We start from the raw sequence: 21,594 nt of genomic DNA on the forward strand, positions 1-21,594 counted from the left end.
GTTCCTGGGGTGCAAGCAGGCTGGCAGGTTTGGGGCTGGAGGAGGAGTGGGGAATGTTCAACTCTGAAGGCTGAGACTGTGCTACAGAGGATGAGGAAATGGCAGCTCCTGAGAAAACCAGGAGGGGTGTGGAACGGCCGGCACCGGCATTGTCAGAACTGGTCTTCCTTTGAAAAAAAAACCCTTCTGTCCACCGACATTGAAAGTGCATTTTCCACATGTCTAAATCCTGTACCCCTTGAAATTATGATCAATGGCAAACCTGTGATGATCCGTGTGCCTCTGACTTTGACTATTTTGTCATCTGTGGTTTCCTTCCCTCCCTGGCAGGACTTGGAGATGTGACCGAGCCCGCCTTCTTCCTTTGCTCCACTAGGTGGCCCTGGGAGCCCTCAGATATCTGCCAGGCGTTCAGACAGGTGAATGAATCTCATTGGTTCACGGGAGGCATGATGCCACTGGGCAGCCCTTTTTAAGAGAAAAGCCAGGACCGGGGAGCAGCGACCCCTGAGCAGTGCTCTCCGTGTGGCTGGTAGAGATATCGGAGCTGCTGTTACAGCATCATGAGTGAGGTGAGTGGGGCTTTGACTCCTGGAGGGAAACCTGGGGGTGAGAAGGGGCTCATTTAGGCTCAGAAAATGTAGAACACTTCGACCCTGGAACCCTTTGCTTGGGAGACTGACTCTGTTCATATCTGGGTTTGCATGGCAAGTGCAGACGTTGGTTAAGTTTGCAACTTTTAAAAATTCACCTTAGGTAGAGAAAGGGATTCATTGTTTTGCTTGTGATTTAATTGTGACTTTGGAAAGTGCTTTGGGGTCTAGACCTCAGGAGAGAAAGCTGAGTGTTTTTAGTCCCTTGTGAAGATTTGCACTCTTGCAGCGTGTGTGTCTTCACGTGTTTTCCTTGGTGGGTACCTGTCAGAATGTGAGCAGGCAGGCCAGCTGGCGAAAGTCAGCCTCAGAAGAGAAGTGAGGGAAGGATTGCATTGCGCGGCCATGTGGAAGCATTGCCTGTACAAACTACATCTGCAGTTAATCAGAGTAAAACGAGTAGAGAAATGCAAATTGTATGAACCACAAAAAATCTGCACGTATGGGTCTAAGACGGGAGAAACTCTGGCTCCAATTTTCAATTGAAAGTCACTGCTCTGTATCTGTTTATCCAGAAGAGTTTGTTGGGGCAAACTGATAGCTCACTGTATTTTTTAAAAGACCCTATTCTCTGTCTTTCTTTCCGAAAAGGCAGTTTTGGGGTTGTACACCAACACCCGCTAATTCCACTTGGTAGCTGAGACAAATCCACTTTCATATCCTTTTGGCTGGCACTTAAATCATTATTATAAAAAATCTTTTATTTTGCCTTTTTTTTTTTTTTTTTGACAGACGGGTGATCTTTTTTTTTTTTGAAATCTACAGTAAAATTAACAACTTTAGAAATAAAATGCCTCTTCCCTGCTTTCATCTCTCTGATGGGTGACTTTTGATATAAACATGACAGGAAGACGGAGCAGGCAAAGCGTTATAAAATTTAGGAACAGGGTTTGGGTTGGAGCTAAGGGATCGGGCAAGAAAGAGTGCGAGCGTGGATGGAGGATGGGGAGGCAGAAACCTTCCAGCAGCAGCAAACCTTCCACCACAGCAGCTCCTGTTTGCCCAGTGTCCCCAGTACCAAGCAGGGCATCCAGTAACCTTATTTGAACTTCCCCACAAGCCTGTGAAGTAGGTGCTATTATGATTCCCAATTGACGGATGAGGAAACTGAGGTTCAGAGAAGTTCAAGGTCAGCTGGCTCAAAGCCACCAGCTAGTGAAGGGCAGAGCCAGGACTTGGGTGGGTCTTGATGTCCAAATTGCGTATGGAATTTTCTGATCCGTATGAACAATGCATGCCAGAGAAAGCGAAAGAGGTGGAGAGTGGGGAGCTGAGGCCAGGAAGCTGGGGCTCTGAAACAGACAGGGCAATGAGAGCCAGGCCTTCTTTTCCTGAATGCTCAGGTGAGGGGCTTTCTGTAGACTGTAGAGATTTCAGTATATTCTCTGTTTGCATCAGCTCACCATACTTGCAAGTAGAAGGGATGGCCGTGTGGGGTGGGTTTTTTTTTATACAACTTAATAGTTTCAGATAGAAGAAGGGCTTAGAAGACTGTGTAGCCCAGGGGGCTCCCTGTCTTCGATCAAGTTAGCTAAAGGGGACTCTTCGGGAGTGGGGATCTCCCCGTTGGCTCTCCCCTCTGGCTGTCACCCATCTTCAGCAGAAGCTCCTTGTCTCACGCCACACTCATGAGCTTTCGAGAATGCCTCAGCTTGGCAGTGTCACTTAACTGTGGGTCCCCAGGGAGACAGCAAACTTCCCAGAGCTCACCCATCATGAGGTTCACAACCTCGTTTCTGCTGAACATGTAATTAGGGCAGCTCTGCAGCCGCGGCCCCGCCCCCCAGCATTCCGTCAGAGGCCTTTGCGGGCTCTTCCAAGAACTCTGCCTTCTTCCTTAAATGTTGATAAAATCCCACAACATGAACATCTCACACCTTTGCCCCCCTTTGCTTCCCTTCCAGCTCTCTCCGCCTTTCTCCCTCCTCTTCACCCACCCCCCCCCACCCCCCCCCCACGTCACGTGCAGCCCCGGTGACCAGGTCTGCGGCTCATCGGCAACGTTCTGGGAACGTGCCCCTCGGAGGGCGGGAATTTGTCCCTTGACTTAAATCTGCTTAAAACATTTAATAAAGTTGAACAGAAGCTCCTTTCTGGGTAGAGGATGCGATCTCTCCCCCCTCCCCCCTAAGCTTTTCTTTAGTTGGATGATTTCCATGTGGCTTCTAATTTTAATAATTCTCAGGCAGGGAAGGATTTCAGATGACCATTTACTTACCTGTGTAACTAATTACCCCAGAGGGCCAAAGCAATGGATTTTGTCAGACTTTCCCCTGACCTCAGGATTTATTTGAGTCTGATGGGCACAGAGTTGCTGCTCCAGCTGTCAGGGTATAGTGCCGGCTGCAGAAATTCCCTAGCTCACAGCTGGGCTGGGAGGAGAGGTCCCGAAAGGGTCACATGCTCCCTGGGGTGAGCTCTGTCTTTGAGTTCTTGCAACCTTTGGTGGGGGGGACTGAGTCTGGAGCTGGCTTTAAACTGGGTGACTTTACGACAACACATCTTTTTCCCCTTTGACAACGCTTTTTAGGGGTAAATGGCATGTGATTGAAAAGAGCAGCTCAAGTATAGCAAGGAAAGTAAAGTACAAATTTAGGGTAACGTGAGAGAGTGGAGGTGGTTTGCAGGGGTGTCTAATTGGCATTTCAGTATTAAAGTGTGTCAGATGCTCCTGGAACAATCTACGAGATGAGCTGGAAGACAATTTAGCCGGGATCAGGATACAAGCTTCGGTACGTTCACTGGATCAAAAATCCAAAACACCAAGGTTGAAGTTTACAAAATGTATTCTCGTCTCTTCCCTGCCCAAGAAAGAGAAAGGCTCCTTTTTTTTAGTGACCTAATAATACCATTTGAAAAAAAGTTCCACCAACAATGAAAATCAGTTCCATCTTCTCATTCAGGTGTCTGTTTTTAAGTTGCTTTTTAAAAGAACTTATTTAGGAGAGCCAGGATCAAGATTTTAATGCATAAAGGCACACATTTGGAGAGTTGATTTAAAAAATGACACACACCATCGCCCTGTTTGTGAGAGGATGGGGGAGTTCCCGGTTGCATAATGCATCCGTTGACAGCTGTGAATTAGACTTGAGACTCCTTTGGGAAAGTGCTCTCCTGACGCTTCCCTGTTGCTGTTCACAGTCTGTTTTCTTGCATCGGCTTGGATGGGATGTTGCAATTTGGTGCCAGGTTTCTGGGCCTTTCTCGCATCCAGACATTGGCCACGACAAAAGGACCACACTTGTCAAGGCATGGTTTGAACACACCGAGGAATTTTGTGGGTCAAATCTTTAGACCCACCTGTGTATCCTTAGCACAGAATCAGAAGCTACTTGCCTGATACATTAAATCGCTAAAGCAAGAAGAAAGCAGTGAACGGTGTTGCTCTGGGCAGAGATTGCAAGGGAGAGCTATGCCCACTTATATTGGGGGGCGGGGGATGGAAAAGGCTTGATTTTTTTTCCGGAAGTAGCCATCGGTTTAAAAATCACATATGACACTGGTTTAGGGCTCACCTACTTGGCTCTCAGGGTAACCCTTTGGTGAGAGAAATAGTAAGATGAAACAGGCCTAAAATGAAAATTAGTATGGTTGTGTGCTTCCTATGATGTAACAGTGAACTGAAACAGATGCTGACTGGTGAGTAATAGGTTTGCAAGGAACAGTATAATTTAGACCAGTTAAGCACGGATTCTGAGGGTAACTCTGCACAATGTAGATTTTGCAACTGGCCCCAAAGGCTTAGCAAGAGAAGGTCAAATGAAAATGCAATTTCTTGTGTAATTTTAACCTCATTTGGGGATATACCTGAGAGGAGATATAGGAAGCTCCAGCAAAATCCATATGGTTTTGCGGGATCACACATTGATAGATGCTCTCTCTACTCTAATTGGGAACAATAGGTCTAGAAAGACATCAACTGCAACTTGGGTTCGAGTTTCAACATTTCCTAAGTGGGAAGAGGCCACAGTGAAGCAAGAAACTGTGTTTGCTGGGCTGGTGATAGTAATGGATTATTATAAGATTGATTTCCCCAATCCTGCATTTCATTAACGAATGCTGTGGGATTAAGTCTCACCGTTTTTCTCTTTTGAATTCTAAGAGTGACAGAATGCAAGACGTATTTTTTTTTAGAGAGAAAAATTGAATAAATGACTCACAATTGATTTTATTAAGGGTTTAGTGGAATAGTGTGATCAAGATGAAGAGGAAACATGAGCTTTTGTAATGGAAAGTGCCTTGAATTTATGATGAACACGTTCTCTGCATTATTTTTTAAAATTCTAATTTCTGCTCTCAGTGCTTTATCAGAGGTGTTGTCATAGGTGGAAAGAATTCACAATTTGTTTGGGGTCTTTCTGTTCTTGGTCCACTGGGCACACTGGACTATTTGAACACCTGAATGATATCATGAACCCAAGCCTGGGGCTTCCCATTAATTTAGAATGACTTCCCAGAAAGGGCTTCATAGTGGGGGAAAAGAAAGATTTTAGGGGATGCATATGCACAGGTATATATTATATTTGACTGATATTTTTATAAAACACAGCAGTAAAGATCATGCTGTTAAAGTATTATCTTGATTTGTCTGGGCTGCTATAACAAAGTACCACAGACTGAGTGGCTTATAAACAATAGAAATTTATTGCTCACGGTTCTGGAGGCTGGCCATCTGAGACCAGGGTGTCAGCATCCTTGGGTGAAGGATCTCTTCCGGGTTGCAGACTCCCCACTGTATCCTCACCTGGTGGAAGGGGTGAAGGAGCCTTCTGGGGTCTCTTTTATAAAGGCACTAATCCCACCCATGGGGGCTCCACCCTTATGACTTAATCACTTCCCAAAGGCCCCACCTCCTAATGCCATCACCTTTGGGTGTTAGGATTTCAGCATGTGAATTTGGGGGGACACAAACATCCAGACCATAGCAAGTATTATGTGTTGCATTTTATTTATTAGAATTATCCTACCTAGACTTTGAACTTCCTGAGTCATCCACAGACCTGGCTCCTGGTTTGGCACTTTGTAATGTTCAGTAGATTAATCTACTGGATGAATCAGTAGATTTCAGGTTGTGGATTTATCAGTTACTGTGACCAACAGACCAGCACCCTCTTCTCTAAATGTTGAGATTTGTGGTCCAGGTGAGTTTGGAGAGAAAAAAGTTCTCTCTTTTGTTGTTTATGGGTTTGAAACCTGTGTTTGCCATTTAAATCCTTTTAAATTGGAAATGGGTGCATTGTTATACATGCAAAATAAATATCTTCACAGCAGGCAAAGAAAATGAGAAAAACTTAGAAGAATCTCAATAGAAAGAACTCTTGACATTTGGGAAAATGTCAAGGAAAATAGGGAGCTGTGGGAGGGATGGAGAATTCTAATATCCTTCAGTTTGGGGTTATTCTTCATTGAGATTATTTTGATTCAGACAAGTTCTGTGAAATTCAAACAAAAAGGGGTGGTAACCTGAGGGGTAGAACCCGTGACTACCTTGAAAAATGGCTGATGTATTGAAATAGAAAACCAATTTGACTGGTATTAGAGGCGAATAAGAAATAGTCCAAACTGATCTTTAGTAAGTTAGCTCCATATGCCCAATCGTCATCAGCCAAACTGTGAATTCTGGGGTATTGTTGCAGGCGCAATATATCTAGCATACAGGAGGCAAGTTGCGTATTTATATATTTTAATTAATGCTTAAAAATGAAGCACCAATGTTAGTACTAATTAAAACAAATATTTTAATTATAGGTGCATATTTAAATATTTCAAATTCATTTATATTTGAAATAGGAATACAGGACAATTCATATGCTAAAAGACATCAATTCGTATTTGTCCTCCTGGGAAGTAGGACATTGAATTGTGCATCCAGGATGCTGTGCAGTCTCGTGGGGTCTGTCTCCCTTTTTTTTATTGTCCCCAGGCACAAACTACTTACCATTCTTCCAGTCTTTGGAATGAAGTGAGGTATAAATAAGGAATGGGGAAACATTTTCCATTCGATTTGGTACAGGTGCCCTTTGGGTACAGATAGGAGAATGTCCTATAGCTCATTGTCTTGTGTCATAAGCCAAGCAAGCTTGCCACATCTGGCAACGGCCCAAACCCATCAATCCAACATCCATTTCTGGGCTGTTTTACATGAACCATTCAGTATAAGTTACACATTCCAGGCATCAATCTGCTTGAATATTGTTTGTGCCTTGCAAATAGCCCTAAATTTATGCTTCAAAAACTCACTAAATGACTTCTTGTTCCATATCTGAAAGGGAAACGCTTGGCCATATTTATAACATTGCCAGTGGAAAAATCAAGCACCCACTAAATGCCATTATTTTATATTTTACTCTTAATCTGCCACTTTTTAAATTAAAGGAAGACAAATTAGAATCATAAAGCAAGAAGGTAATCATCCACACATTGAAAACGCCCCTGCAGGACATCTAAAGGGAAGAAGCCCAAAAGTGTGAGCTGCCCCACTCAAATAGGGCAATTTTCATATCATGATGGAGCCATAAGGAAGAACAGGGGGTCCTTTGCTCTGGGAGGTTTCAGCCTCCAGTTTGAGGACACTGGTGGATTTCCTAAGACTGAAATATCTCAAGTCATCCATATTGCAATCCTTCACCAAATGGCCTGGAATGTCTTTCGAATGTTAGTTTTCAAATACTTGTTTATGGCGATTTGATAACTGAGTTTCTTTCTGGATTGACGTGAGATTACGCTTTGCTGGCTATTACAATCCGAAACTGTTGTGGAGTGGCACGGTGAAAGAAATGGTCATCTGTCCCCATAACACTGCACCTGTATCGTGGCCAAGGTTCTAACAAAGTGACTAGTTATTTTAATTTTATACGATGCCTGAGAAGAGGACCCCAGAGATTGATAATACTCATTAACATTTGTCTTAACCAAACAAGAGAGTAAAAATATAGCAAGGAAATACGTTCTTTCTTCTTCCCAAGATCTTTTTGAAATTTGTTTTTCAGCCAATACACTTTTCTGTCAGTCATGTGGTTAAATTCCAATATGTAAAAACTAATTAAGAAATTACACTTGTTTTAAAGATTAAGATTCCTTTTTTTTTTTTTTTTTCTGGTACGCGGGCCTCTCACTGTTGTGGCCTCTCCCGTTGCGGAGCACAGGCTCCGGACGCGCAGGCTCAGCGGCCATGGCTCACGGGCCCAGCTGCTCTGCGGCACGTGGGATCTTCCCGGACCGGGGCATGAACCCATGTCCCCTGCATCGGCAGGCGGACTCTCAACCACTGTGCCACCAGGGAAGCCCTAAGATTCTTATATATATAATTTCCTTATTAAGTATTATCCACTGTTTCCTTAGGGGTTGTTAGAAAAATATCACTTTATTTTCTTGAGCCTGGCAAAATGGCTAATTGTACCTAGGCTTTTCTTTTCCACATTTCCGCATGCTTGTTTGATGTGCAGAAGAATCCCTGAGGCCGTGAAGTGGTCAGATTCTGAGCCCGAGAGCATCCACAGTGATGGTCTCCTCATCTGGGAGGGTTGAGAGGTCATCGGTAGGCACAGGTGTTGACACAAACCTGCCCACGTTCAAGTTGGCAGAGTGTGTTGAACCCTCTATAAAGGTCCTCTCTCTTCATGAGTCTCAAAGAGCTGTAGATGGAGATGCAACAAGCAAAACTTCAAACTATTATGCTGTAGGAACACATCCCTGAAACAATTCAAGGTGGTTTGAAATGATTCTGGTCTCTCCCTAGTGAAACCATTGCTATCCTGCCCCTTCCTTTCTTTGACTTTCTCACCATTAGCTGTGGTAATTCCAATAATAAACATCCACAAGTACCTAAAAACTGACATTCAAAGCTTATCAGCTTTTGGGGAACCATTTCCTCAGTCGTCCTGCAGGTCCGTAACAGAGCAATGGAACGGTGTACACAGTGACCGTGGGTATCAGTTCTCAAGAAGAGTGATCTTCAAAGCCTTTGATAGTGTACCCCCTCAGGGAAAAAATTGGAGCATGCATGCACAATAATTTTTTATTTACTTATTTTAAAATTATTTATTCATGCTAATGTGCTCATCTCTTAAGTGCGGTTATGAAACATACCAAAAGTAAGCATTGAAAAGAATGACAGAATGATGAAATAAGCTATACTTGAGATATCTTGCTAACTGTGATGGCTTTATTAATCTTAGTCAAAATGTCAAGGCACCGTATATACTTGTGAGAGATAATTGTTGATGGAAAACGTGGAAATCTATAGTTCAAATAGTCTTGGTAACTAATAGTCTTGGTAACTGCACTTCTTTTTTTTAAAAAAAAAAAATTTATTTATTTATTTATTTTATTTTGTTTATTTTTGGCTGCTTTGGGTCTTTGTTGCTGTGCGCGGTCTTTCTCTAGTTGCGACGAGCAGGGCCTACTCTTCGTTGTGGTGCACGGACTTCTCATTGCGGTGGCTTCTCTTGTTGCGGAGCACATGCTCTAGTAGATGTGGCTCATGGGCTCTAGAGCACAGGCTCAGTAGTTGTGGTGCACAGGCTTACTTGCTCTGCGGCATATGGGATCTTCCTGGACCAGGGCTCAAACCCTTGTCCCCTGCATTGGCAGGCGGATTCTTAACCACTGTGCCACAAGGAAAGCCCTGTGCTTCTTTTTGAGCTGAATTTGTTGACTGTGATTTTTAAGCTTGTATTGGCACTTGTGAAGATATTCTAATAGGAGAAGTGTTAGGTAGCATTTCCATTGTTTCCCTGTTGCTTTTGCTGGAAGTATTAATATCTGTGAAAATTTTATGCAGGAATTTTTTTATTCCTGTAAAAAACAGAAAATTTACCATCTTTCTCATTTTTAAGTGTGTAATTCAATTGTATGGTTTATTTACTTTGTTGTGAAACAGATCTCCAGAATTTTTCCTCTTGTAAAACTGAAATTCTACCCATTAAACAACTCCCTGTTCTCCTTCCTCTATCCTCTGTTAACCACCTTTCTATTTTCTGTCTCTATGAATTTGACTACTTTAAGTACCTCATATAAGTGGAATTATACAATATTTGTCATTTTTTTTTTAACGGGCTTGTATTACTTTGCTTCACGTCCTCAAGGTTCATCCATGTTGTAGCATGTGACAAGGCAGGAATTTTTTAAAGCCACTTACCTACTGTGGTGCGATCAGGTTGGTTAAATGTAGGTGTATAAATATAAATCCTCTTACTGGAGCACAAGGCACTGCAGTGCCGCATGTGGTGATCCTCCAAGAGCAACTTAAGAGTGAGGGAGTCATAGAAATCAAAGTCATGGTTACCAAAGGGGAAAGTGGTGGGGGGAGGATTAATGGATACATACCACTGTATATAAAAGAGATAAGCAACAAGGTCCAACTGTATAGCACGGGGAACTATATTCAGTATCTTGTAAAAACCTATAATGGAAAAGAATCTGAAATAGTATATATATATATAATATATATAATATGTATATATAAAACTGAATCATTTTGCTGTACACCTGAAACTAACACAATACTGTAAATCACTATACTTCAATTTATAAAAAAGGGAAAAAAGAGGGAGGGTGTTCTGGACAATCCTCAGTCATGGGATTTCCACTGTCTCCCACCCACCAGATGATGATGTTGATATCAATCCAGATAGTAGCTACTGGTAACATCTAATTTCTTTCTTACTGATCTTAGATCCTAAACTGATATAAATAGACATTCTAAAATTCTCTTTTCCATGCATAGTTGGAAGAGTTGAGCACCTTGCAATCCCTGAGGTGCCATCCACACTGCAGTCTGCGTCAGTGGTGCCCTCTGGAGTTGTGCAGTGCACAACCTGTGCAGCTGGACGTGGTGGCCCTGCCCCTTCCTGAGGCGCAGCTGGCCTGCTTAAAGACCATTGACCCAGAGAAAGAAGATTGTTTCTACCGTCCTGCTTAGAATTAAAGGAGGCCCTATTGTCATTTCATTCCAGGTAGTCATTTAAAATAGGGAACTGAGTGCCCCAAGGCTAATCCTGTTCAAAATCACAGAGATTCTTGAGCAAAAGTCAGGCTAGGTTTCACTTACACATTTCCTATCCTATTAAATTTCTCATTTTCTGACATATCCTGGATACAGCCCAATTTCTTTTATACCTGTCCCAATTCCATTTAGGACTTGGACATGAAACATATTAAAACTAATATTGCCCTGGATTATTTTTTTCCGAGTAAAAAAAGAACAACCACAGAAATCTTGACAAAGTTATTCTTTCCTTCACCAGGGCTTCCACTTTGTTTCTAGAGATTCACGGTATCCAAGCCGACCCCCTCACCCTCCCACCCCAGTCACACATGAAGTTGGTAAATGTCAGTATTGCTACTCTTGTACAATATCTCGTAAAGATCTCTGTTCACAAAGTTTCCTTCTGCATGGTCCAGCAGAGTTTCCTTGACTTTGAGTTTACACCAGTGGCCTTCATTCCTTGCCTTACCCTGCTTGGCTCTGTTTGAAAGTGCAAGACCATTCTAAACCCCCAAAATCAAACTCTTAGAAAATGTTTGCTCGGGCAACAGAGTCCTTTTCTATGGCAAAACCATTGCACGTACAGGCAGACCTTGGAGATATTTTGGGTTCAGCTCCAGACCAATGGAACTGAAATAAAGTGAATATCTCAATAAAGGGACTCACGCAAATGTTTTTGTTTCCCAGTGCGTACAAAATTTACATTTACACCGCACTGCAGTCTATTATTAAGTGTGCAATAGCATTATGTCTAAGAAAAAGTACCTACCTTAATTAAAAATGCTGTATCGCTGAAAAGATGCTATCATCTGAGCCTTCGGCGAGTCATACTCATTTTGCACAGTCACATCAAAGATGACTGATCAGAGATCACCATAACAAATATAATAACGAAAAGGTTTGAAACATTGTGAGAATTACCAGAATGTGACACGGAGACACAAAGTGAGTAAATGCTTTTGGAAAAATGGCGGCAGTAGACTTGCTTGACACACTGTTGCCACAAACCTTCAATTTGTAAAAAATGCAATATTTGCAAAGTGCAGTAAAACGAGATATGCCTGTTATTGGTATTTACTTACCCTCTCAAATTTCTGTTTGCCTTCTAGATTATGAATATTTAAAAGACAGAGACTGTGTCTTCTACACCCTTTCATCGCCTCAGCACATACCATTCAACCCACATTGATGGAGAATCCATCATATGTTGGACATTGTGCTGGGTGAATGGACCCCTCCCCTCAAAGAGCTTATAGGCTACTGGGGGAGACAGAGTTCACATAAAATTAACTGGACGACAGGGTCCATAGAGGGTACGGGGCTACTCATTGTATAGACCAAGTGCCAGGGAAGCGTTGGTTAACATCACTGTGCAGACCTGGAAAGGGGAAGAAGGATGTGACCAGCAAAACCTTCCCAGAGAGTCAATGCTTACAAAAGTAGGGGCTCAGTACATGTTGGTTGAAGAATAACCACCATAACTAATGGTTAATCTTCAAAGTCATATATGTTAGAACCTCATGCGAATTTAGCAATCTTCAGGTCCAATGAATGGATACACATCTATTAGGATACTATTCAGTTATCCCTTGGTATCCTAGGGGGATTGGTTGGTTCCAGGACCACCCTGCCCACGGATGGATACCAATCCAAAGATGCTCAAGTCCCTTATATAAAATGGCATAATATTTGCATATAACCTACACACATCCTGCCATATACTTTAAATCATCTCCAGATTACTTATAATGCCTAATACAATGTAAATTATATCAATAGTTGCAAATACAGTGTAAGTGCTAATAGTTGCTAGCATGCAGCAAATTCAAGTTTTGCTGTTTGGAACTTTCTGGAATTTTAAAAAAATATTTTAAATCTGCGGTTGGTTGAATCTCAGATTCAGAACTGTCGGATACGGAGGGCTGACTGTAGTTGATTTCTAACTCCTGTTTAGTGATGTAAATTGCTTTAAACATGCTGGACATTTTCTTCATCCTTATTAATGAATAGTTGGGTTCTACTGACTTGTCATATCTTTCTTTAAAAGTGTTAAGTGAAAATAAATCTGTTCAGTACTTTGGAAGCAGATTACATGAGGACAGTCAATACGATTTTGGGAATTGTGCATATTGTGTTATTTTAAAAGTTCCATATTCTAATTGTGAGAAATGCCTAAGTGAATTTAGATATGCCTGTAATCTATCTTCTGTGAGGGTATTAACATTTGACCATGGCAGAATATCACTGCACGCTTTGTGTCTCAGAGCCCCGGGGGGCTTATTACTCATTTTATTATTTTCTTGTCTTTGGAGTTCGTTCAGGGCATAGGCTCATCCTGTATTTATAGCTCAGTTCTCACATATGCATAAGTCCTGTTCAAAATACCGAGATAATACAGTGTCACATCGCAAATATTATTTCTGGCAATGTTCTCTACCTCCAAAATGTGGGCCATTTTACTTCCTCTTGATGTCTTCTTAAAATAGATGTAGCCATTTGTCAATCTGTACTTCCACCAAATACCTCTTGCAAGTTCACTGTTATTTTTTCATCTAGATTTTGTCTTTCCCAACTTCAGAGCAGATTCAGTTCCTTTGTGGGGCACTGTTTTGTGAATTTCCACATCACCCTTTTTATGCTGAGTTCTTGCTGAGAGCCGGATTTGACTGAAATGCATGCAAGAGCTTCCCCACAGTTGAATATTGGATGAGGATTTGGAATTCTCACCTGACACAAATATATATGCCGTGTAATATAACTGTAGGGTTACAAGCAGGGGCCTCAGGGGACCTTGCCCTGCTCCTGTGTCCCTTCAGTATTGCAACAAGGAAGCAGGACAGGGGCTGAAGAGTAGAGCAGATTCCCATCAGAAACGAGGCCACTTAAAAACAAGCCACAGCTCTGTCATCTTTTGCTCCAGTCCACCTCTGCCATAAACCTCTTTCCAGGTGACAGGAGCTCAGAGCTGGGCAGTCTAAGTGAGCCTGCCACTGGGTGGTGGGGAGAAGACCAGTGACACGATTTGGGGGGGACAGTGAAAAATAGAAATGTGGTGCTCCATGTTGAACATGATGAAGAATTTCGAGAACGCGATGCCAAGTGTGGGCCCTTTAAATGAGGGACCCTGTAGGAGGCTGCAAGTGTCACAGGGCCACAGGGCTGGCCCAGTGAGGTGGGGGAAGGGAGGTGCAGAAATGGGGGCTGCCGATTGCCTTTTAGTGAAAAAAACAAAACTAAAAATAAAACTACCATACGACCCAGCAATCCCACTACTGGGCATATACCCTGAGAAAACCATAATTCGAAAAGAGTCATGTACCACAATGTTCATTGCAGCTCTATTTACAATAGCCAGGACATGGAAGCAACCTAAGTGCCCATCGACAGATGAATGGATAAAGAAGATGTGGCACATAGATACAATGGAATATTACTCAGCCATAAAAAGAAACGAAACTGAGTCATTTGTAGTGAGGTGGATGGACCTAGAGTCTGTCATAGAGAGTGAAGTAAGTCAGAAAGAGAAAAATGAATACTGTATGCTAACACATATATATATGGAATCTAAAAAAAAAATGGTTCTGAAGAACCTAGGGGCAGGACAGGATAAAGATGCAGATGTAGAGAATGGACTCGAGGACATGGGGAGGGGGAAGGGTAAGCTGGGACCAAGTGAGAGAGTGGCATGGACTTACAAATACTACCAAATGTAAAATAGATAGCTAGTGGGAAGCAGCCGCATAGCACAGGGAGATCAGCTCGGTGCTTTGTGACCACCTAGAGGGTTGGGATAGGGAGGGTGGGAGGGAGATGCAGGAAGGAGGATATATGGGGATATATGTATACGTATAGCTGATTCACTTTGTTACAAAGCAGAAACTAACACACCATTGTAAAGCAATTATACTCCAATAAAAATGTTAAAAAAAACCTAAAAAAACCAAAACAGAGAGAGACAGAGTGCTGCAACATAATTCCATTATCCCTTTGCCATGCCTGGAGCTTTTTATATATGGTTTTCCCCTCTCCAAGTGGAGGGTTCCGGAACGGCCCACGCCTGACCATGGAAGCAAGGCGGCTTGAGGGTCTTAGCCACAAATTAGATGGAGCTTTCATGCCAGCTTCGAGGAAGCCCACCCAGGGACATGCTTGAACAAGGAATCGATGATGCTGTCTGACCCCGCGAGACTGTCATGAGGTTGGAGCCATAAAACGGATTCAAAAACACTTGGAAAGCATATGTTTTTTAAAGACCATATAAATGCTAAGCTATAACCTCAATGTGAAAAATTCCCCCGAGTCGGATTTCAAACGTCTTTACTGAGTGAGGTTGCTGGCTCTGAGGGGCCCGTTTCGTCATGAGGCTTTTCCTGCACTTAAGCCTTCCGTCCTCACCCTTTTCTCCTTGTGTGTGTGATGTCAGGGGACACAGAGGGCAGGTGTGTTATGCTTGTCCAATTAAGGGAACATTTTTGGGCTTGGGAAGTACAAAGCTCTAACCATAGTAAGAACCAGGTGGGCGGGTATGAGACAGGTTGGTGGCATGAGCTTCCTTCATTTTTAACAGCTCTGTCCCTGGAAGGCAACCTTCAACTAAATTACAGCTGGGTTTGTTTTCCAGCAAATTAAATTGTTCTGGATTTCGGAGGGATTTGAAAATAAAATTTGGAGCAGTATTACTTGTGAAGAAGGCAGAGACATTAGACTGAGCTGGTCAGTGCTTCTGGGTGGGTGGGGCCTGTGTATGTTTTGTTTTAAGTGGAGAGAGTGCTAGAATTTTCACTTCCCCAGGGGGCAGCTGATTCAATGGCCCATGTAGCTTTTTTCTTTTGTTCATTTTATTTATTTATTTTTGAAGCATAGTTGATTTACAGTGTTGTGTTAGTTTCAGGTGTACAGCAAAGTGAGTCATTTATACAGACATTTTATATATATATATATATTCTTTTTCAGATTCTTTTCCCTTATAGGTTATTACAAAATATAGAGTTCCCTGTGCTCTACGGAAGGTCCTTGTTGTTTATCTATTTTTTATATAGTATAGCTTTTCTGCTGTCTTCTAATTTCTAATTCACTTCTTGAGCTGTGACAGCTGATTTAGGACAAAGCCTTCCCCTCTCTTCCAAAAGTATAAAACCTCAGACTTCTACCATGTTCTGAAGCTATTTTTGTTTTACTTGAGTGGGGAAAAAATCCCTGGCTGCTTCTTTATTACCAAAAAAGAAAGACTCTAGCTTCTGAAGCCTGGAGCAGCCCCCTTTTGGAGAAGCCCACGGAGTAGCAAGTAGGGCTGAGTCAACGTCTGCACTCCGTCACAACAAGTCAACGTACAGGGACCGAGCTTTGGCTTTTTCTTAGGAGGAGTGTCCAGGCAAGAGTTTATGAAGCTAGTTAAACATGTGAAAATAAATCGGGACACCCAGACAGAGTGAATTACGGAGAGAGAGCTGTCTGCAGGGTCCTGGAGCCCTGTTCTAGCATCTTACAGATCCTTGGGGCTTCCAAAGATGGCCCAGGCAGGTTGAGTTGACTGTGGCTGTATATTGACCTCCACGTCCTTTTATTCAAGCTCAGACTTGGGGAGAGTCTGCCGATTGGGTGAGAGGCACACACGATGTAAGGGGGTCACTAGGTCCTTCCAGCTTCCTTCCACCTTCCTTCTCTGGTCATCGTCTACCCTCCTCCTGCATCTTCTCTTTCTAGAAAGAAAATAAATCAGTGATTTATACCAAACACACAAATGCATCCACAGCAGAAACAGAGGCTCAGGGAACTTCAAGTGAAAGTAACAACAACTAACAGGCAGAGGCTGCATAGTTTATGAAAAAAAATGAACATGCAGCCCAGTATCCTGTCTTTGGATTCTCATCACAGCCATGTGAAATACATGCTTAATTTAATCGTATTTATTTTAATTCTCCACGAAGAAGAAACTGAGCAGGTGAAGAAGCAGCTGAATGAAATCACTTGTTCAGGGTCCTTCAGCCACATTTGAGAGCTGGGTTTCCTCTTTCCTCAAACTGCTGAGCCCCGTATGCCTCCGTTACCTGAACTTACTGCAAGTTGAATACGATGGAAAAGAAGGAGGCATTTGTCTTTCCAAGCCTCTTTTACCATTACTTGTCAGTCTGACTTTTTTCTAGGGACCACATCTAGGTAGTGTGACTATTTTTATCTCATTGAATTCTCACAACCTGATGAGGTCGGTGTATTGTTACGCCCATTTTATAGAAGCAGAAACTGAGGCTCAGAGAAGTTAAGTGTTGTGAGCAGGGTCGCACAGCTGCTAAGTGACAGGGCTGGAGAGCCTGGACAGCCTGATTCCAGGGCTCTCTTTCTTTTCTTTTTTTTAAAGTCAGGTTTATTAAGGTATATTTTATATATAGTAAAATTACCCTTTTTAAAGTTGTACGGTGGATGAGTTTTGACATGTTTACAGTCTTACACTTGCGATATAGACTATCAGACTCCCAGAAGTTCTTTTGTTTCCCTTTGGAGTCAGTCCCCTGGCTCTACTCTTAGCCCCAGAACCCAGGTTCTGCAGTATCACACCTTAAATAAAAGTAAGCCCAACTGGTTATGCAAGGTGTTTACAGTGTCTAGAGAATAGCACGATCCCATAGTTGAAAATAATTTAAATCGTTTATTGCAACAATTTCCAAATGGTGCTTTACAGTTGAGAGCTGATGTAGTAGAAATGTAAAAAAAAAATGACCAGGGAGGGGTGACAATCCGGGTCCTTGTCAATCACTCCAGGGTCTCACAGAGCAGACAGGGTATGCTGTAAAGTAGGGGGTGCTCAGCTTCGGCACAGCAGCCTCAGCACAGTCTCCATGTGGGTGTCTGTCCTGGCCCTTAAACTGACGCTCAGCATCGCTACCTGATCCCACTCGTGGGGCCTGGCTCTGGCCAGGCTTCTGTGACCACGCAGAAACCAGCGAGGAGCTTCCAGCCAGCAGGGACCCTCTGCCCGTCGCTCTGCCCTGCATCACTGTCGGCATCCATGTGGTTGCAGACAAGGACGTCCGCGATGCAGCTGGGAAAGCCCTGGGTCTGGGCTGATTCTGGGTCATGCCGTGTGGTTTAAAGAGAACACTTACCTTCTTTCGAGCCCGAGACAGCATTCTGCCTCCGTGCACTTCGGGGTTCAGGAGGGAATTCAGCCCCCTCCCACAGAATGGCACACCCATGGAGAGCAGGCACCCAAAGTGATGCGGAAGGAGGACGCCCCTGTGCTCTCTGGGACCAGGGTCCAGGGCACGCGGGGCAAGGCCAGTGCAGAGCTTTCTTCTATGTGCATCTAGAGTTCAGCCCAAGTGGAGGACTCTGTTCTTTGATGTGCTGCTTATTCGTTTGCCAGGACTGCTGTAACAAACCCCACAGACCAGCTGCCTTAAACGGTAGAAGTATATTTTCTCTTGGTCCTGGAGGCCACGAGTCCGAGGTCAAGGTATCAATCAGCAGGGTTGGTTTTTGCTGAGGACTGTGAAGGAGAATCTGCTCTGGGTTTCTGTCCTTGGCTTGTAGATGACATCTTCTCCCTTTGTCTCGTCATACTGTCCTCCCTCTATGCATGTCTGTGTCCAAATTTCCCCTTTTTATAAGGACACCAGCCTATTGGATTAAGACCTGTCTTAATGACCTCACTTTAACTTGATCACCTCTGTAAGGACCCGATCTCCCAATCAGGCCACTTTCTGAGGTCCTGGGGGTTAGGGCTCCAATTCTGGGGCCACACAATTCAACAAATAACACTGTAAATGTGGTGGTGCCTTCCACCCAATTTCAAAGACCATTTGGAACCTTCCATGCCTTTCATTTTCAAGGAGAATTGACAGCAACACATGTGTCATCGTGACTCTTTGTTGAGCTAAGTTGAATAAATGAAGCAAAGTGATTTTATTGGCATATTTGAGATACGTGGATTTGAAAATTTAGAGGTATTTACTGTAAATGAATTTAATAGGACATGAACTCATCCCACGATGAACTCATAGGACTCATCATCGCATCTATAAAATTAGAGGATCCCATACAGAAGCCGTTACATAGCAACTATTCTTTAAATTGCAACCTTTACCTGTTGTGAAATTGTATGGGTGGTATATGTCATTTTTATAAAACGGAGGCTATATTTATGTATGTCCACACAGAAAGAAATGGGAAGCAAATACTCTGCAATATTTCAAGGAAGATTACCTAGATTAACTCTGAATAGTTAGATTATAGGTAGTCTTTTGCTTTCCTCCTTGTGTGTTTATTTTCCAAAATTTTCTTTTCTTGGAAAAGAAGATGGGCACAGAGGAGATTTTTAAGGGTAGAAAATACTAATTTAAAATATATGGCTATAGGATAAAGTATAAAGCAAATTTCAATAAGGCAAACCACCAATCCCTAAAAATGAGGGATCTTTTTACCATAAAGGTCAGGATGAAAATGCTAGAAGCTGAATATAGTATTTAAGGCGGAATTATTTGTCTTTCAGAGGTGAAAGCAGGGGGCGGAAGAATTAGGAGGAATAATAAAGGTTAATGCGTTTGTCATGCAAGATCCTGTCATTTTCTTTTTAACCAACTTTGGGCTTTCTTTGAAACCCCTGCAGCTGAAGTTCTCTTCTGAAATTGGTTTCTACACCTTTAGGGATTAAATTAGTGGATTTTTTGAATACTCAGTTTTTGGAATGTTACCAGGAGAAATATAGATGATTTTAAAATACTGGTGGCAAGAAATTAAATCAATTCTGTCCTTATCACAAAATGCTGGCAGAAAAGACTCTTCTGCTCTTCAGACAGATTCAGGGCCTTTGATTTGGAAGGGGCCTTTCATGGTGTGCCTTTGAAGTCACTGAGAAGCCACTGGTTTAATGACTGTGGTGGCTCTGAGCACCATCAGCTACCTGCTGGCTGACCCAGCTGTTTATCTTATTTCACTGCACGATCGCTGTGATTTCCCATCTCTGTCCATTTAAAATCTGATATTTCATCTAAGACACTCACGATCTTTCGTCAATAAAACATTATATATAATGCTGTAGAAACACGCCTTAATGTAATACCATAGGAACATGCCTTTTTTGTTTCTTTATAAACACAGTGATCAAAAAACACCTCAGAAGGGTGGGCTGAGATCTTTGGGGCTGGTTCTCCATCTTGTCATCTCTCCTGTGAAGGATATTGACCCTGGTAAGAATATGCAGTATCTGAGCCGTCACGGTCCCTGTGTCCCTTCTACGCCAGACATGCAGATAGGTGTTTTTCCTATTATTTATGACCCATCTGAGGCTCTGCTTGTCACGATGTTGCCATTTCAGGGACTCCAGAATCCCTGAACCCATTAGCAATCTGAGTATCAGGATGAAACAGCACAAAAGGAAAACAGCGCCACGCAGAAAAATAACTTCAGAGGAAATGCATCATCAGGGGATAGACGGTGTGAAGTAGCACTTGCTGAACAAGAGCTTCCAAGCCGCCCTGGGGAGGGGATGGACTTTTCTTTCCCTCTTTTGCCAGATCTCTGCAACTCCTTGGTAGACAGAGTCCAGCAGAGGCCAGATGTTGGGGACAGAAGATAAAAGGTTAAAAGACGCCTTGAAACATGTATTTTCCTTTCCCTTGATACAGAGATGTCATCCACTTGATATTGCCCAATAAATAGTGCCTCTACTGGAAAACTCCTTCACTGATGGACAGATGGGGAGAGCACACTTGCTGCATGTCAGGTCCCTACCTGTGACAGCAGGAGCCAGAGGTTAGCATCTTTCCTTCTCAGGAGGGAACAGAGACTCGATAAGGGATTTCCCCAGCCATGCCCAGCTGGTGGGGTCGCTGGGACTCATGGTCCTCCACAAGATGTGGAACCCTCCCCTTGCCCTCACCCACCCCAGTGTGAGTTGGGGACCCTTTTCCGTGCCCCTGATCTTGGTCATCTTTGGTCAAGCTCTTACCCACCATATGAGATGGTTGGTTTAGTCTCTGTCCCTCTAGGTTGTGAGCCAAGCAAAGTCAGAGGACGTTCCCTTCTCCTGGGGACCCTCAGGGCCCGGCCCAGTGCCTGCCTCATAGAAGGAAAAGTAAATTGTTAGTCCAGGAGTGAGTCACCCCCCGGGTTGCTTCCGGGCCTCTGTCTGACACTAAATCCGTGACCTTCACTGCCCATGGTTTTGTGCATTGGTGAATGTACCTAATTGTAGCACCAACGGGGTCAGACACACTGTAACGTCCACTCTGAGCTCAAAGTATAGGAGGAAATAGATCTGAAGACGATCTATTGTCTACGTGCCGGAAAATAGGCGTGGCCTCTTCCACTAGTGAAACATCTAATATGAAAGGACCGTCCGTGACTTTGCAACTTGGTGGAAAAGAGCCACCCAGCCAAATTGATATGTGAGTGAGGCACCTCTCTCGTGTCACTTGAGGCCCCTGTGGGTGGCCGGCTGGCGTGGGCTCCGCAGACTTCAGGCAGGTCTGAAGTGACAACGTGTCACCTCCTGCCCACACCGTGCGTCCCCACCTCCTTCCCCAGGGCGTCCTCCTTGTTCCGGAGCAGATGCCAGGTTGGAGACGCGGCCCAGACTAGAAGCATCAGGAATTAAGTTCTGTGGCGCATGTCTTGGGTCAGTGCAAGATGGGAGCTGGTGGATCCCGGGACACAGTTCAAGCATTGCCGGAGGGTGCAGGCTCGGGGTCTGGGTGCGCCTGGCGGTGCCAGAGGGATGACGAGCCCTCACGTGGGCTGTCTGGGCCCCACTCCCCCACTCCCGCCTCATTACTGGCACCTCCCTCCCCAACTGAGTTGTAGCACAAACGGCTCTTGCCTCAGGCTCTGCTTTCTGAGAAACCAAACTGACCAAACTAAGACATGTTCCTTGTTATTTTCCTGTAGCCCTTGGTGCAAGGGGGCTGTCAGGAAAAATCACTTCAAAAGTCATACTTGTAATGATTTAAAAGCATGATT

General features: G+C 43.5%; 1 protein-coding gene across 1 annotated transcript in view; it reads left to right on the plus strand.

The window, feature by feature from the left end:
- The first annotated feature begins 510 nt into the window (after window positions 1-510).
- PCP4 (Purkinje cell protein 4) overlaps window positions 511-21,594 on the plus strand; it is a 52,894-nt gene continuing 31,810 nt past the window's right edge. The window contains exon 1 of the mRNA XM_065876911.1: window positions 511-572. Coding sequence (XP_065732983.1) covers window positions 564-572 — 9 coding nt within the window. The 5' untranslated portion in view covers window positions 511-563. The remainder of the gene's footprint in view (window positions 573-21,594) is intronic.

This window comes from Phocoena phocoena, chromosome 4 (assembly GCF_963924675.1).
Source record: "Phocoena phocoena chromosome 4, mPhoPho1.1, whole genome shotgun sequence".
Taxonomy (NCBI): Eukaryota; Metazoa; Chordata; class Mammalia; order Artiodactyla; family Phocoenidae; genus Phocoena; species Phocoena phocoena.